The sequence below is a fragment of the Poecilia reticulata genome, linkage group LG16 (assembly GCF_000633615.1).
Source record: "Poecilia reticulata strain Guanapo linkage group LG16, Guppy_female_1.0+MT, whole genome shotgun sequence".
NCBI lineage: Eukaryota > Metazoa > Chordata > Actinopteri > Cyprinodontiformes > Poeciliidae > Poecilia > Poecilia reticulata.
In genome coordinates, this window is record NC_024346.1 from 30907621 (window position 1) to 30924525 (window position 16905).

Genomic DNA, 16905 nt, shown 5'->3' on the forward strand with positions numbered 1-16905 from the left:
CCGCCACTGCCCTGGACAGGTCGCCAGTCTGTCGCAGGACAACACAGAGACACACAGGACAAACAACCATGCACACACACACACACTCAGGGGCAATTTGGAGAGGCCAATTAACCTGACAGTCATGTTTTTTGACTGTGGGAGGAAACCGGAGTACCCGGAGAAAACCCACACATGCACAGGGAGAACATGCAAACTCCATGCAGAAAGACCCGGGGCCAGGAATTGAACCCAGAACCTTCTTGCTGCAAGGCAACAGCTCTACCAACTGCGCCACTGTGCAGCCGCCCCCACTCAAAGTCCATCAGGTTTTTGATGAGGGTGGAAACCTGAACATTGACTGTCACTTTTTCTTTTGAATGGTCTTTCCTGTCTTTTTGGATACCATCTTCCCATGACCGGCTTTTGTGCCCCTTTCTGGGTTAATCCCAATGAAGCGACTAAAAACAAAATCAAAATGGGAAAATTCCTGAGAATATAAATAGTGTGGCATTCTGAATACAGCTGGTACAATATATAAATAAAGCTGTTTTTAATTATGTAAAGAGAAAACATAACCACCTTCGTCAAATGTTAGAAGGTAGAAGATGTGGAAGATGGACAACGCTGTCCTGTCTGGAATGCTGGCTGGACCCTCTCAAAGACAATATGGCCTTCAATGCTGACCATGCAGAAAACTGCTTGCCACAGGTACTGTAATAAACCAAGTCCTTAATTGGAAGAACATAAAACAAATCCTCATTGATACAGTATGTATTTAGACGATCATCATAATAAAGAGTGTCCACTCTGCCAGTTAAAGTAGAAGCAAGGATTTTAACTCATCAATTGTCATGCAAGTCACATCAATGTTGAAAACTGTAGGCTGGATTAATATACAGAAGTTGTAGATGAATTCATGGTACTTTGCACTAAAAGTGAAGTGTTCATTAAAAACTACCTTGGATGATCTTTTGATCACTGATGGTGAAGTGTCTTTGGTGCTGCTCTTGTTTTCACCAACATGCAGGAGGAAGGGCTGTCCTGGTTGCACGGCAGTGAGGAAGGCTTCAACACTGGCTTGCATCTTTGATATAATGATAAGACAAATAATAAAAATTATTAAATATATTTAGCAGCACAGCTACATTCAGATAGCAAACAAAGCCAATGAGAAAGTGCTTCTACAAAGAAATAGGATCATTAGAATAACCACATACCTGCACATATCTGAAAACATGGTCCACAGTTTGACATGAGCCGTTTTGGATTCTTCTTGTGGCCTTTGGATGTAGGACGAACCACATGAACCAACAGAAGAATGCCTGGTTTTCCCAGCCTGGAAGAACAATAGGATAAATAGCAGAAAGATTAGGATAATAAATAAACATTTTGAAGAGAAGTGAGCAAAACTAACCAGACCCACCAAAATACTTTGTCCACCCAGTTTACCCTGGAGAGCATTTTTACCACCTACAACATAAAGCATAAAAATGTCAGAAATAATTACCATGAACACAACTCAGACATTAGGCATAATAAAAATGTGTCAGCTTATAGAAACATTCTGGACAGCATTTCTTCTGCCAACCTGTCCGAAAAAATGTGTTGAAGTCATCATAACAGGCTTCAGCACCAACATGACATGCTAATGAAGAAGAAAAAAAGAGTCAGCCAATATATTATTTATTATCATTGTTATTTATAAAGACAAAAACATTTTGGCTTAGCTTTGATCGCATAGATCAAACCACCGGTCCAGCACAGCCAGTCGCCTCATTATGTTATCTATAGCTAAAAACTTCAAGAAAACGACTCCGCAGCTAAATACTGTTAACTCAAACGGCCTTTCTGACAGTTTTAATGTTCGTTTAACCACCGACACCCCGTGCTACACCTGCTTGGCTAGCTTTAGCTGCTAACAAAAATAATAAACCAAGGGTGCTCACGTCCAGTCCTCGAGATCTACCGTCCTGCAACTTTTCGATGAATCTTTACTCCAACAGACCAGGATCAGCTCTGAACAGACCTGCTAACCAGCCTTTCATTTGATTCAGGTGTGTTAATTGGAGCAGGGAAGCATCTCTTTTATTGTTAACTCTTTGGTGCAGAAAACTGATTGAAAATGGATTTATTTACTGCATGTTGATGTCTGTTAAGGCTCAGATGGAACGACACTGAAAGCAGCTCTTTAAACCATTCAGACACGAACACAACAGACACAATCAGATGACTTATTACCCCGCAATAATAACTCAATAGTCCATGGAAAAACCGCACATAAACTTGTATTAAAGCAGAAATTACGGCGGCCACCGTAAGAAAGGCTTACAGTATCAATTATGCCACATGGACTGATCAATAGATTATTGCGAGGGAACGCAAAAGGAAAAAAATTCCCCATGTCCCCTGGAGGGCTCCGTATTAACATGATATGGAACTTTATCTTGTTTTTTTTGTTTGTTTTTTAAATAAATCTTTATTGAGATACAGAATACATAACAGTATAAACGCAGCATACATTGTGGTATAATGTCTGCCAGGGAGTTACAAACATTGAGACAATACATCACCATTACATTACATAAATACATTAAAGAGAGAACAAAAAGAGCATGTTTTAATAGATTTGGGGAACTCACCTTGTCATGATAAGATCCAGTCAAGACGCCATCCTGCTGTCTCCCGGGCAAACATGTGACGTCACAGATACGTTGCGATTGTGGGAGCAACTCTTTATCAAACACCATCTCTTTAGGGAAACTGACAAACCTATCTTTGAATTTGACTAAACAAGTGTTTAATTAACATTGTATTTTAACAGACAACACCAACACTGGTAATCTAACACTTTTGATTATGCTCTGTAGATTTTGATTCATTCCCTAAAAGATTTATTATGGAAAGTGTTTTTTTTCTTCCAGTTTAATATTGTCTTTAAATTCTGGTTCTCTAAGATGCAAATACAAGTGAAATGTCTTGCCTAGGAAAAAACTGTATTGTACAATTATTTTGCGATAGTTTACTGCCAGTCGTCTGTCTTGATTGTGACAAGAGAAGAAGACATCAAATTGACAATATCCTACTGTATTTTGGAATAACAGTATGTTACTGCTGGAATTCCATCGTAAATTTACAGCCATTTCTAAGAGTGCACATGAGATTGTGATTGACAACGCTGTAACCTGCCTCCTGCCTCTGATTGGTTGTTTCCAGATAAATGGACTAAAGGGTAAATGGATTGAACTTATATAGCGCTTTTCCAGTCATTTTGACCACTCAAAGCTCTTTACACTAGAGTCACAGGGGGCTTCAGAGAAAATATAGATGTGTGCTTTTTGGTCTGGGAGGTGTAACATTTAATTTTTACTGCTAAAAACAAGTTTAAAAATGGAGTATGATTAATTTTGCATTTGATAGGGCCCCACATTTTTTCTATTTCTATAAACAAAAACAAAAAAAAAATTGTGGGGGCCCCCTGTCGGTCAAGGGCCCTTGGAATTGTCCTAACTTTTCCCCGCTGAACAGCGCCTCTGGGTCAAAATAAGTTTTCAGGTGGGTTTTAAAAGTGCATAGTGAAAGGGCCTGTCAAATGTGCGAAGGTAGAGTGTTTCGTAGCTTACAGGCACAGAGAAAAGACCCTGCCATTCCCAGTTCCCAGGCTTAGAACTGGGAATGACCAGGAGCAACCGGTCAGCAGGCCTGACTGATCGAGATGGAGTGTAGCAGTGGAGAAGCTCTGCTAAATAAGGCAAGGCAAGACTGTTTAAAACCTCCAAAATGTTTTTAAAGTAATTATATACACTCTAAAATACACTGGCAGCCAGTGGAGAGAAGCCAGGACGGAGTAATCTGCTCTTTTTAACATGTTCCTGTTAAAAAAAACAGCTACAGACGTGAGAAGACTGACTTAGAGAATATATGTTACCACATTATAAATGCTTCTAAAACTGAGTTTTAATATGAGTTTTAGAACTATTTCACTTGAAATCAAAACAGTCATCTAACTCTTCAGATTATTTGTTTTTAATCAGCTGACATTGCATCCTTCATTAAAATCTTATTGGACTACAATGGATTGTATAAAATTGGATGTGATTGCAGTGGTGTGCAACAAAACCTGCAAACATATTGTGAACCACTGAGTACTCCTTCACTAATAAAGGACACCATGTCACCAAGACAACCGTGCTGTCGGCCTTTTCACATAACACTTCTGTCTCATCAGTGGCTCATCATTCTGCCCACACAGGCAGAGGGATGTTTAAAGTCAAATTGAGACATTTCTGTCTCATATTTAATACAGTATACATAGTGATGTAATTACATACATAACATTATGTACAAGTAGAAAAACTTTCTTTAAATTAATAAGGAAATTGCTTAAAAGATGAAAACAGAACTCAGCAGAATGAACTTTGCAGTCAGTCCTGGCTACATCAAAAGCAGTCATTTAACAGCTTTATGACTGCATTTTAATATCTGACTTAGTATAATAAATACTCTAAATAACACTATAAACTGAGTAAGATATATTTGTATTGTGCAATGTCCTGTCAATGGGAAACAGCAACAGAAGTTACTATATTCCATAAGAAGAGTAAGAATTTAACGAGATTAAGATCTAAACAGCACAAAGCAAAAAGCTGAGGTTTGAAAGTTGAAAAGTAAAAATAAAATAGAAACCCAAAGTAATATTAACAAGCTTCTGTCACAGTGCCAAAGCAGGTGAGAACTCAATCTGCAACAGAGAATGTTGTTCATATACAGACTGTGACCGGTGGATTTCTGCGTTGTGTGGTGATCAGACAAACCACAAGACATCAAGTTTGGGTTTGGAGGGTCTCCGTTTATTTAATCTGTCAATCGGGAGATATTAGCATTAGCACTTAGCATGTGCTCAAGTTCTCCAACCAGATCTCTCCCCAGTGGAACCAATCAATCAATCTTTATTCCAGAGCAAAAAGGTCCATAAAAAAGGTAAAAACAAAATAAGAGAAAAATAAAATAAAATTAAAAATTAAAAAAACATGACATTCACTGAGTCACAAATAAATGATGACACCAATGTTTCCACAATCTTGAGAAAAATCTCACTGTACTAAAAACAGGATTTACTAAATGAATAACAAAAGGGAAGAGGAAATTAATAACTTAATATTTATAATAGTCCTGGAGGACCCTGCACAAAAGAAAAAGAAAATAAGAGGGAGTTGGAGGACCAAACCCCTTATAGTAGACGCAGAGGAACACAGCAAGTCAAGTAGAAGCGGATAAATACACGAAAGAACACATTTTGTGGAAATATACAACTATTAATATAGACCCAGCTACACTTGTATACTTTTAATCTTTATTTTTGTTTCATTTTGTTCATTTAACTAATTGCACTCAACGCTTTTTACCTATAAATAATTGAACGACAGTGATTCCAGAGAAGTACACAAGATGGCAGCAGCAGAGCTTGTTTTTTAGCATTCTTCCACTAGATGGCAGAAGCGTCCCTCCCTGGTTTGTAGGTTACAGAGAGGAGCTAAACGGAAAAGAAGAAGGTTCACAGCTTGGTGGAGCTTCCTCACAGGAGCAAATCTGACCCTGAAATTTGGTAGAAATGTTTGAAAATTTTAGAGAAAGACTTCACATGGTCCAACAGGACTTCTCAACCAGGTTTGTCGCTTCTTTTTTAATCATGGACCACAACATGATGTTTGGATATCCTAGATAATGTAGAAACAGCTGCAGTTATACTATAGTAGTTGAAGTAGCAGATGTGCTATTATACCGTGTTTGTGGTGCACTGTCAGCATTAAACTGAAAGAAATGTTAGATAGTTGGATTTCCTTTTGGTGACCTAATCTGCAGACACCCGTGTTTGGATCGCAGTCTGTAGTTATTGGTCTCAGCTGACGATCATGTGACGCGTACGAGCATGAAATGACGTAACCGCCAACCCTGTACGAGTCTAGCGGCTGAAACCCTGGTGCATTATGCTACACTTTTATTTTAATTCTCTCTCCAAAGAACCTGGCTACCGAAGTCCCGGGGTTTATTCCCGATTTAACAAAGCTGAGTCTTAATTTGTCAAACTATTTTAGAGATTAGGGAGTTTCTTTTATATCTCGTTTTTACAAACATTTTAAATGGAAACTGAAGGCTGGAGTTGTGTGGCGTCGGGACATTTTGCATTTAGAAAGTTTACATGGGACCGTTTGTTGCTGAAAACTGTTGTCAGTTGTTTTCTTTTAACTGCTCAGCTGTACATTAAATGTGTAATATTTTAGTGAAGCAAAGTAGAAAGCACAGATTAACGTTAGTTCGTAAGAAGGTATTTCAGAGTGTAACTTTTAGGCTGGATTGTTTTCTTTGTTGTTGACTGGTCTAGAAAATGTTTTCTCTTTTGTCAGAAAAAAAACCCTCCCTGAATTTACCCAACTCCTACTTTTGCAGAATACTTCATGACCCTGTTCTGCATCTCACTCTGTTTCAGTTTCAAGACCCTGGGAGACGCAAAAGAGACGAAAACCAAGAGGAAATCCAGGTGATGTTATCTGTGGATTTGTGTTTGTGTGTATGCCACAAGCACATAATATCACTGGTCCAGTTTCGTGATCTTCACAAATTGTCCCCTCAACTTGTATTAATGTATTAATGAAAATATTTAATAATAAAATCTTTTTTTATAGTTGCACAATCTCACACAGAAGAAAACGGAACAATCCTCTCGTTAGTTTCAGTTCATCTGTTGGTAAAAATAATTGCATATTAAGAAGTTATATTATTTTACTGATGGGGGTCAGAGGGCCTGGTGGCGCCTCGCTTCTGTCAGACTGCACTATAGGTAGCCACCATCAGCATGGGTGTGTGTGTGTGTGTGTGTGTGTGTGTGTGTGTGTGTGTGTGTGTGTGTGTGTTAAGGTGTGTTTAGATGCATGTGTTGCAAACAGTGACACTTTTAGTGTGTTCTTTACAGATATATTTGTTGCAGGTGTGTGTGTGTGTGTGTGTGTGTGTGTGTGTGTGTGTGTGTGTGTGTGTGTGTGTGTGTTAATGACTGTAGTGTGAAGCACTTTGGGGTCCTCTGGACTTGATAAAGCACTAATCAAGTACAAAACCATTTTACTTAAAGTGGACATATCATACTTTATTTTAACATGTAAATCATTCACTCATGGTCTGTAAAGTAAAACTGCAATGCTTTGGTCTGAATTCCTTCATACTGTAGCCCCTGTTCTGAAGTTTGTTTTGGAACAACTTGTTTTGTTGCATTGTTTTCATGTGAATGAGACATTTCATGCCCCAACCCCTCCAGGTCTCAGAGCATTCCTCTACATCCCACTCAGCCATATTTGTAGGTTGTTGGCAGCGATATGATTATCTACTGGCAGAGAAACTATTTATTCTAAAACTTATTAAAGATGTTAACAACAGAAGACTTACCCATCCAACCACACGTGTTGGAACCAGAGTCTGACTCAGAACAGGAGAATGAAGAACCACACATTCAAATAAATGCATCACAATGGTGTCACTCTCTCCATCCATACTAACTACCTGCATTATGGAGTGTAGTTTAGCTATACTACCCATGCATATCAAATGTCTTTTAAAATATTAATGCTACTACAAAATGAATGAAGTAAACAAAGCTTCATATAATTAAGGACTTCACTGACACAAGCGTCAAGAACGTTACTGAATGGATTTGTGTTCTGTCTCCCCAAGACAAAAACGGTAAAAACAAAACCAAATAATTATATCCAAGAACATGCAGTACAGTATCACACCAATGGCTAGGATGTCATTATAAACACACAAAATTAATGTCTAAAATAATCATTTTTTGTCATTTTAGCATTATTTGGAGCTTTGCCGTTTCCCTCATTTGCATAGAGGAGGAACTGACCCTCAATCAGACAAAGACAGAAAATCACTCTTGATACTGGCAGAGGTTGCTGAAGCACTCATCCTTAAGTGCTCCAAAAACTGACTTTCCCCACAGATGTGGGGACATTCTTGAGAAAAATATAACTAAGCCGACATTTCAAACACTATCTAATGTTGGACGATGTATGGAACCTTGTGCATTAATACCAGCTAAAACTGAACATTTTGACTTGACTACTTGTAACTTCAGCATGACTGAACTTGGACTACAAAATTGCCGAAAAGAAAAAAGTTGGCACAAAACTGATTAGTCATGACCTTGTTTAGCAGTTCCACAGCAAATGCAATGACATCATAAACAAGAAAACATTATAGCAAATGGAGAAAAATGAACAGACTGAAAAATGTAACCCAAAGACAATATAAAGATATCTATGCAGCACTAGGAGAGAATAAATTTACATTTTTTGCACTCATAGACATTCAAAGTACACAAAATGCATTTTAGGGCTAAAAAAGAGGATCTCGTGTCACAATTGTTGGTTAAAACCAAATGTTCCCTAGAATACATAAATGTAACTGGAGAATCTGTCACTTACCTCTGAATTTGTGTAAGTATACCAATGTCTCCGGAAACTTTTTAAGCAGTGATTCATAACTACAAACTTCCAGGAGGTATGACTATGATTTGCAACACCATTTCTACCAGCCTACCTTGTGTGTTGAAGTGTGTGTTGGATGCAGCACCTAGTAGCTTCCTGGACTCTTGTCACTAAAACATTGTGAATCTTTCTTTCAGGTTGGAAGAAGGTTTTCCATTTTTAGGTGCAGGACTTGACATTTTGAACAGGTCAGTAGATTCTATGCTTCTGTAATTCCCTGGTTGTCCTTCTCTGACATGCACAATGTGTTCACTGGGCTGTTTATTTTGCACTGATCTGATTGTCTGGGTGAAAGCGTTCTGACCCATTGGGACCTTGATTTGGTTGGTCTCTGTAAAGCAGACCCAGAATGTTTGGATGGAAAGAAACGGTTCTTATCTTTCTTTAGGTTTGAGAAGAGTTGGTTTCTGCTCCATAAAAGAACCAAAACCTGTACCCAGATAGCAGAGGTATGGACTGTTTTTTGTTTTGTTTTTTTCAGGTGTGTCCTTGCTTCAGTCCAGCTGATTTTAATTGATGGCTGATTAACAGGCGTTTGCTGAACTGCCATTAGCTGAATCAGGAGTATTAAAGCAGGGAACCTTCTAAATCAGTGTTTCTCCACCCTGGTCCTCACCGCCCCCTGTCCTGCATGTTTTAGGTGTTTCCCTTCTGCCACACTTGAATTGTATCTCTGGGTGATTAACAGGCTTCTGCAGTTCTTGATGGTCATGCAATCATTTGAATCAGCTGTTCTGGAATAGAGGCTCATCTAAAACATGCAGAGCAGGGGGGCAGTGAGGACCAGGGCTGAGAAACACTGATTTAATCAATAGGCTCTCAAGTTCAGAGTTTTAGTTTCAAAAGTCTGTAGGAAGTGTGACACTCACTTTAATTAAATCTTTCTCTGATATTACTTCTGACACAAACCTCAGACATCTGTTTGATGATAATATGTTGTCAAACAGATGTTATGAATGGTGATGAGCATTTCTCTGTTGCCTGAGCTGTAGTTGTGGTAAAATCTGATGTTTGGACTGGCCATGTTAATAATGCCATCCAGGACGGCAGAGCACAGCACTCTCTGTGATATCCCACACCTATGGAGAAGTTTGTAGAATTATGTTGTTCCTCAAAGTGGCTCCAGAGCGTTAACCATTTGTTTTAACCCATTCAAACACCCGTCTGCTAATTTGCCTTGTAGGAGCCGATTGGCAGGAGCCCCAGAGTGTTTAACACCTGTAAATGCACAGGGATGGATTGGTTCAGGTGGCTCTGACCCAGTTTAACACATAGATCCAAGAGCAACGCTATAGAGAGTCAAAATCAGCTTATAAGCCAGTCATCATGGGCCAGAAGATTTTGATGATCTCTGAAAACTGGTTCCCCCCAATCCTCCCATTTACAACATCTTTCATCAACCCCAATGCATTCATCACGCTGCATTTCACACGGGCATCACAACGGTATTTAGATGTTTACAGAAATGATGTTGAGTGCTTCACATCTTGACATAATTTATTTGTTAGTCTGTTGTAAAAAAAAATTATAAATTAAACTGGTACGTCTAACTCTTACCTTTTCGTAGAAAGTGGCGTTTGCACATTTCAGGCCCTGTTTTGCATTTATGATTAGAAATGAAACCTCTGATCTTTAATCCTTCTTTATTTTTTAGTCTGTGGATGGTGACATAGTGATGCTGTCGGCACACTGGGAGAGGAGAAAAGCTGCTCTGACACACCTACAGGAGCAACTGCAAAGCCTACCAGATTTCATCACCGAACTTGATGCCATTACTGCTAACATAGGTGTGTATGTGTTCCAGATTTGCTCTATTAATGACTCACTCTTGTATCCATTATAATGGAGTAAACTGTGAATGTGGGAATTCAGGGAAGCAGAATTTTTAAAAATGACAATCCAGTTGCTTCTGTCTTTTATTGACAGACATCAACTTAGTTTGATTGTTGTCAGTTTGTCCTATTAGGTCAGATGACCTAATAGGACAAACTTGCAAACAGAGGGAAAATTGTTCAGAGATGAAAGTTGTAAGTGACTTATATTTTGTTGTTCAGCTGTTGTTCATGTTTTCAATATGCCATGCTAGTGACATGGGAATCTCTTCAAACTATGCAAGTAAAGCAGTAAGACTTTCTGGTAGTGTTGGTGCACATGAATTATCCCAGGAGTGCTAACAAAATGTTAGAGAGTTGCAGCTTCTCTAACCTACCCACCCACAGCCCTACCCACTTTTTCCCTGCTTTGCTTTGTCTTTTGTGCTGCTTTTTGGAGCCTCTCTTTGCACATCCTGTGAATCTACAAATTATGAATCTGACTGGTGAACGCTCAAACTAACATGTGGGACCAGAGCTGCCATTTGGATGTGATTCTTGCTGAGATTGGCAGGCCAGCTGTGGACCCTGGTGCTCACCGGGGGGTGGAATCAGTCTTGGAGAAGTTGCTAGTTCGGTCCAGCGGGATGGCCACACTAATTTGGATGATTGGAAAAACAATGGAGATGTAATGGTGAGACTTTAGGGTAGATGAAAATTAAAAGTCTTATCAACTGAAAAATATTGTCACTATCTGAACTGGGTCCCCTGTGTCAGTCTCAGATCTCCTGGATGGTATGTAAACATGACGCACTTTCCCATCTCCTTCCCCATCCTGCAGATACACACTCCCTGATCTCACTCTAACACACAGAGCAGTGCTGTCAGTGGCAGCAGCCCCAGGCTGCCTGTCTCCACTGATTTCGTCTGGTTATTGTCTTCTCTGGATGGATTCATCTGAAATGAATTTTGTGGTGCTTCGGTACAATGACAAAGCATTCATTCATTCATTCATTCATTCATTCATTCATTCATTCATTAACATTTAAGATACCACACCAGTTACGCCTAACCTGAGGAACTGTTGTTGCCTGTCAAGTACACACTTCCTCTAAAGGCAATGACCTCGTTCTGCTGCACTGAAGGTTCACTGAACAGAATGAACTGTTGCCTGCTGAAGACGAGATGCAATCTGTCTTTTGAATCTATTAAAACTATTTACATAATTTGGATTGTATATGACACAATATGAGTTATGTCTCATGAGAAGTACCTTCAGGAAATTTTTTGAATTTAGACTATTTGATTAAAATTAAGTCATTTTCTAAAACAGATGAGAATATAACAGGTGTGTATATTCCATAAATGTGTTTTATTTTGAATGTGTTTTAGCTCAACTAGAAGGTGAATTTGCAGAGATGGAGAGCAGACTGCTGCATCTGGAAACTCTGTGTTGTCAGTGTGAGCAACAGACTGTAAAAAATCATCATACGAGTCAACTTGAAGAATATAAAAAGAAGAAAAGGTAAGGGATTTGATTTTTTCTATTGTTGTCAGTCATTTATCTTTAAGGTTTGTTCATTTTTTTCCAGAAAATAAAGAAAGATTATCAGGAAAATCACATACACTTTAACTCTTCTGCGAAGGCTTTGTTCAAGGTTTAAGTGTGTTTATGGGATTTTTAAAATAATTTTTCAGAAGTACACTTGTGAGGTCAGACACTGATGGTGGATGATGGTCTCCACTCTAATCTAAATCATTCTACAGGTTTTCTGTGGAGGTCAGAACTCTTTAGGGACCTTTGTGTAGTCATTTTGAAACAGGAGAAGTTCAATTTGTCCAAAATGTCTCTGTATGCTGATGCTTTAAGAATTTCTCACAGTAGAACCACAAGGCTGAAGGACACACACACCATCAGTGTGTCTGAATTCCGGGGCTGCATCCTGTATCGTGACCTTTGAAGGACCCATCCTATGTACACCAGATCCTTCGAAGGCAGCAAATATATGGGGCCATTTTTCTGCCATAATCCAATAGCACACATTTTCAGTCTGAAAGCAGGATTTGTTCTCAAGACTTTTAATACTTTTGCTTACATTTTCTTTTTGAAAGCAGGACTTCATGTCTGTCTTCTCAAAACTTGTAATGCTTGTACTCAAAACTTCTCCTTGCGCTCACACATAGGCTGCATTCAAACTGCAGCCTGACGTGACTAAATTCCGCTTTTTTTTTGACGTAATGCGACCAGTTTGTGATCTTTTTATGACAGTCTGAACAACACAGGTTGGATTCTTTTTGAATGTGACCCAGGCCACTTGGGTATCCGATACATATCCGATTCAAATGTGACCTAACGTCCAGGTTGCATTCATCTGACCTGAGTGACAACAAATCTCACTATTTTCCATCCTCATGCGCAAGTGGGAAGAAAAACAACAACCATGATGGATTAAGTTGTTAGTATGCTGCTCTGGTCGGACAACAACTTCAAATGTGTAAGCTGAGCTCCACCGTTAGTGACCATCGATATAAAGTCGTGTTTATTCGCCACAGTGTGTTTTGTAAACCAAGTATTTCTGTGTTTTGTCTTGTTTCAGTGGTAACACTTTAATTGAAGGGGGGCGAATAAGACGGTCATAAACATGACATAACACCTGTCATGAACATGAATAAGCCTTCATGAATATTTATGACTGTTGTCATAAAGTGTCTTAATTTATTATGACACTTTTAATACAAAGTTGACATTATTCAAAATGTCTTTATGACAACTTGACATTAACCAAGAAATCATAACTGTTTAAACTTTACCTTTAATAACATAAAGTTACCAAATTTTTAAAGTGCTATCAGTAATACTTTTATAACAAATTTATATCAGTTATGATTTCTTAGTTAATGTCAAGTTGTCATAACAAAGACATTTTGAATAATGTCAACTTTGTATTAAAAGTGTCATGATTTACCGAATGAATATTTATGACAGTCATAAACATTCATGAAGGCTTATTCATGTTCATAACAGGTGTTGTGTTTATGACCGTCTTATTCACCCCCTTCAAATAAAGTGTTACCGTTTCAGTTTCACACTTTTTTGCATTAAACCTTCTTCAAATACAACACCAGCCATTTTTGAAGGAAGTGATGCAACACACAGTTTAGCTGACGGTGAACATCAAAAAAGGATGTTGGCTCTTATTGGGTGGAAGAGTTCATTTATTTTCAGGACTCCTGCATTTAAAACCTTTAGAGACAAAAAAAACCTCCTGAAAAATCCGGCTGACGTCTGCAGAACACCAGCAATGCCAAGAACTTTATACTAATATGTTAATGGCTTCATGTAAAATTTGAAATTCCTCTTGCATTTGTAACATTTTGTTTTACTGTCCTCACAGTTAGTTTGTGACTACGTTTCTATATTTCTTCTTTTTTTACTCAGTTTATCAAATTAAACTTTTTGGTTTAACCTTCTTTCATAAAATGATGTTCAAGTTTGGTCCTTTGTTAAAGGACGTTAATATAGATAAACTGTGACTTAGTTTGGGTTATCAAAATATAATAAAGAGGGCCATACTGATGAATAATAAGGACATGGTTTGGTTATGTTCAGAGCATTTCTTTCTGCATAAAAAGCAAATGAAAGAAACAGACATATTACTTGAGTTTTAACAGAACCTGTCTGTTTTGGTGCAGGAAGGAGGCGGATTTACTGGAAGGTAAGCAGCATCTGTTCTCTTTGTGTAGAAATTAAAACCAGAAATGAAAAATGAGTTGGCATTGTAAAGAAAACACTCCCCCAAAAAACACTGTGTTAAGGTTTTTTTTATTATTATTGCTGACAATATAAGCACATGATGTAGGTAATTATGTATTTTCAGATCAATTTATTATTAATCATATAATTTATTATTAATACATTATTATTGATTATGATATCCAGGCTTTCATCATGTTTTCAACACAGTTGGCTAAAGTGAATTCAGGGCAAATAATCAGGTTAAGAGGTTGTTTCAATGGAGAGAATAACAAATTCTCAACGTTGGCAACCATGGAAGCATTCTTCTGGGGGCTGGTGTGTGTGTGTGTGTGTGTGTGTGTGTGTGTGTGTGTGTGTGTGTGTGTGTGTGTGTGTGTGTGTGTGTGTGTGTGGGGGAGGTTATTAAAAAGGTTTTCAAATGATGTTGAAACTGTTTGCATAATGGTGAACAAGCAACAAAGTAAACGATCCATCCTAAACTGGATGGCTCCCTCATAATGATTTCTCACTTCACTGTATCAACTTGAGCTTTGATTCATCAGTAGCTGACAGAAACACATGGACACTCTGTGTGGCCTTCAATAGATTGTTGATCTGTCTTTGTGTGAAGCATCAGTCTGCTGTCTGTTAGTCTGACCTTTATGAAGGTGAAATACAATATGAAGACAACGGGTCTAAAAGTCAGGTTTTATGGCGGCACGGAGTGGTTTCAGTTCCCTTGAAAAAGCTTGCATATTTAATAATTGTTTTCTTTTGTAGCTGAATTGAAGTGTGAGCATGCTCAGAGAGTGGCAGAAATGGAGCTGGTTATGCAGCAGAAGCTGCGAGAGCGACAGAAGGTTTACGAGGAAGCCTTCAACCAAGACGTAGAGAAGTATCTGTCCACTGGATGCCTACAGGGCAAAGGTGACTTCTTTTTCTTTAAACATTTATTTTAAGTACCACTGAGGACAGGATAAATCTGAATGATCAGATAAACATAAACTGTACCAGGTTTCATCTTGCTACCTAAATAAAATTGAATGGACAGTTGAAAGGAGTTTTGGTGCACCAGAATTCTAACTGTATGCTGATGTGTGTTGGCAGAGTCTGCAGGGGTCGATGTGGCTGTTCTGGATCAGATGACATTTATTAACTTATCAGACCTGGAGGCCCTGGATGATTTTCTTAATTCCACTGGTGAAGATTCCAGTTGTGGATCCTCTCTGACCTCGGGTTTGTTTAAATTTGAGAATTTAAAGGAATTCCTGTCTCTATATTCAGTCCTCTACAACATCAGATGTAACTGGCTAGAGTTGGAGCTGAGACACAGCAAAAGCTAGGAATGATACAAGTTAACCATTCTTATCATCTTTCAATAGGTCCAGACCTCAATTCTTCCTCTTTGGAGTCCTTGAATCAAGCTCCTCCCATAAACAGCAGTCAGTCAGACCAGGCTGCAGAGTGGCAGCAGAAGGAGCCACTGGTTCAGTCAGATGAGGAGGATGTCCAAGCAGACATGTCCCTGGCTGCTGTGCAGGATGTTGGCACGGTGTGGGACTCTGATGAGAGCGATGGAGCAGATCCACTAATGGAAAAACCTCAGAATTAAAGAACTGCAGCTCAGTAATCAGTAAAAGAATTTTGTTCCTGTAAACCCAGGCATTCAACTCCAGTCTTCAACAGCTACAGCCCCTCATTTTTCTGTGTCCTTGCTGATTCAGCTGATTCAGATAACAGGGTTAGCTCCTTTGGGAATGACTGATTAAAGTGTGTTAAAGAAAAGGAAAGATTAAAAGTTGTATAATAATATTCTAATTTGAGAACAGACAGGCTTGAAAGATGTTACAGCTTTTAAAGAAATGCTATGGAGTGGACCTTCACAGTGATTCACCTCATTGTGTACAAAGTTGGACTTTGAGTTGGTATTTTTTAAAGTGAGTTTTGTTCCAGTCAGAGCTGAGCAGTCTGCCAGACTGAGTTGTGAATCAACTATTAGGTCAAATAATTTCACAGAACCTCACATCAAAAAACCCTTTAACAAGAGTTGTTTTGCTAACAGTATGGTATGGCAGCATGTTGCTTCACTTGATTCCTAATTACATTCCTCCATGTAAACGGGCATCTGAAGCAAAGCCGTCTTGGTGTTAAATATTTGTAATAAATTTACTTGAACCACAAAGGCGTTTGGGATTTAATTTGTTTTAGAAATGAGTCTTTAAAAGGCTGTGCTTTGAGTAGCGTTTAAACTTCACTTGTCCAATAAAACTGATTTTCCAAACTCAAATTATGTTGACTGCTGCTGACACTTTATGGATAGATAGAAAGTTGCTGGAAAGGTGTAGCCATGTTCTGTAGTTATCTGTGTGAAGACATACAGCTGAGCTGACAATGAAACCAGTCCAGTCATTATGCATCAATATAAACTTGGACCAACAGATGTTTCAGACATCTTGTTCTGAGTTATAGTCGCTTTCCATTAAATACAGGAAAGGACTGCAATGAGAAGATGGAGCAGTTCATGAAAACACCAGACTGGACATATAGCACTTGACTGGGATAATCTCTAATTTATCCAAAGCACTTTTGAATCCGACTTCCCTTTTCTATTCATAATGACATGCATTCGTTTGTGTTATTATTCTTGTCCAGTAGGTTACTTTTGTACCATATTCCATCACTTAATTTCCTTAAAAACTGTTAATGGGACCATTTAAGATCTGTGACACCACCAGTTGATATGTTTTAAATGTTCAACTTTATTTTCTCTGTGTGGTAATCGGTGATTAAAATGCATAATAAAATTAGAACACATTTCTGAAAACACCACCCG

The 16905-nt window shown here is 38.5% G+C and overlaps 1 protein-coding gene and 1 long non-coding RNA gene across 3 annotated transcripts; one reads left to right on the plus strand and one right to left on the minus strand.

Annotated features, from left to right (window-relative positions):
• Nucleotides 1-946: 946 nt before the first annotated feature.
• On the minus strand, nucleotides 947-1608 carry LOC103478791 (uncharacterized). Of its 2 annotated transcripts, none has more exons than XR_001777414.1 (3): nucleotides 1406-1502; nucleotides 1200-1318; nucleotides 947-1066 (listed from the first exon to the last, which is right to left on the minus strand). It is a non-coding gene; the product is annotated as an uncharacterized LOC103478791 (long non-coding RNA). The 2 variants fall into 2 exon arrangements; XR_535851.2 differs by lacking the exon at nucleotides 947-1066 and adding an exon at nucleotides 1571-1608 and having other exon boundaries at nucleotides 1104-1318; nucleotides 1406-1452.
• A 3882-nt stretch (nucleotides 1609-5490) lies between these two features.
• Nucleotides 5491-16355, plus strand: LOC103478790 (dysbindin-A-like). The gene is made up of 10 exons (XM_008432844.2): nucleotides 5491-5646; nucleotides 6467-6517; nucleotides 8663-8713; nucleotides 8914-8974; nucleotides 10180-10312; nucleotides 11729-11861; nucleotides 14030-14052; nucleotides 14853-14999; nucleotides 15180-15308; nucleotides 15455-16355. The coding sequence occupies exons 1-10, from the start codon at nucleotides 5591-5593 to the stop codon at nucleotides 15682-15684; spliced, it is 1014 nt and encodes a 337-aa protein (XP_008431066.1). The 5' UTR covers nucleotides 5491-5590; the 3' UTR covers nucleotides 15685-16355.
• Nucleotides 16356-16905: the final 550 nt, after the last annotated feature.

Coding starts and splice junctions, on each gene's coding strand:
- LOC103478790 (XM_008432844.2), top strand. CDS start 5,591: ATGTTTGAAAATTTTAGAGAAAGACTTCACATGGTCCAACAGGACTTC. Junction 8,714..8,913: donor GGACTTGACATTTTGAACAG/GTCAGTAGATTC, acceptor ATCTTTCTTTAG/GTTTGAGAAGAGTTGGTTTC. Junction 15,000..15,179: donor TGGATGCCTACAGGGCAAAG/GTGACTTCTTTT, acceptor GTGTGTTGGCAG/AGTCTGCAGGGGTCGATGTG.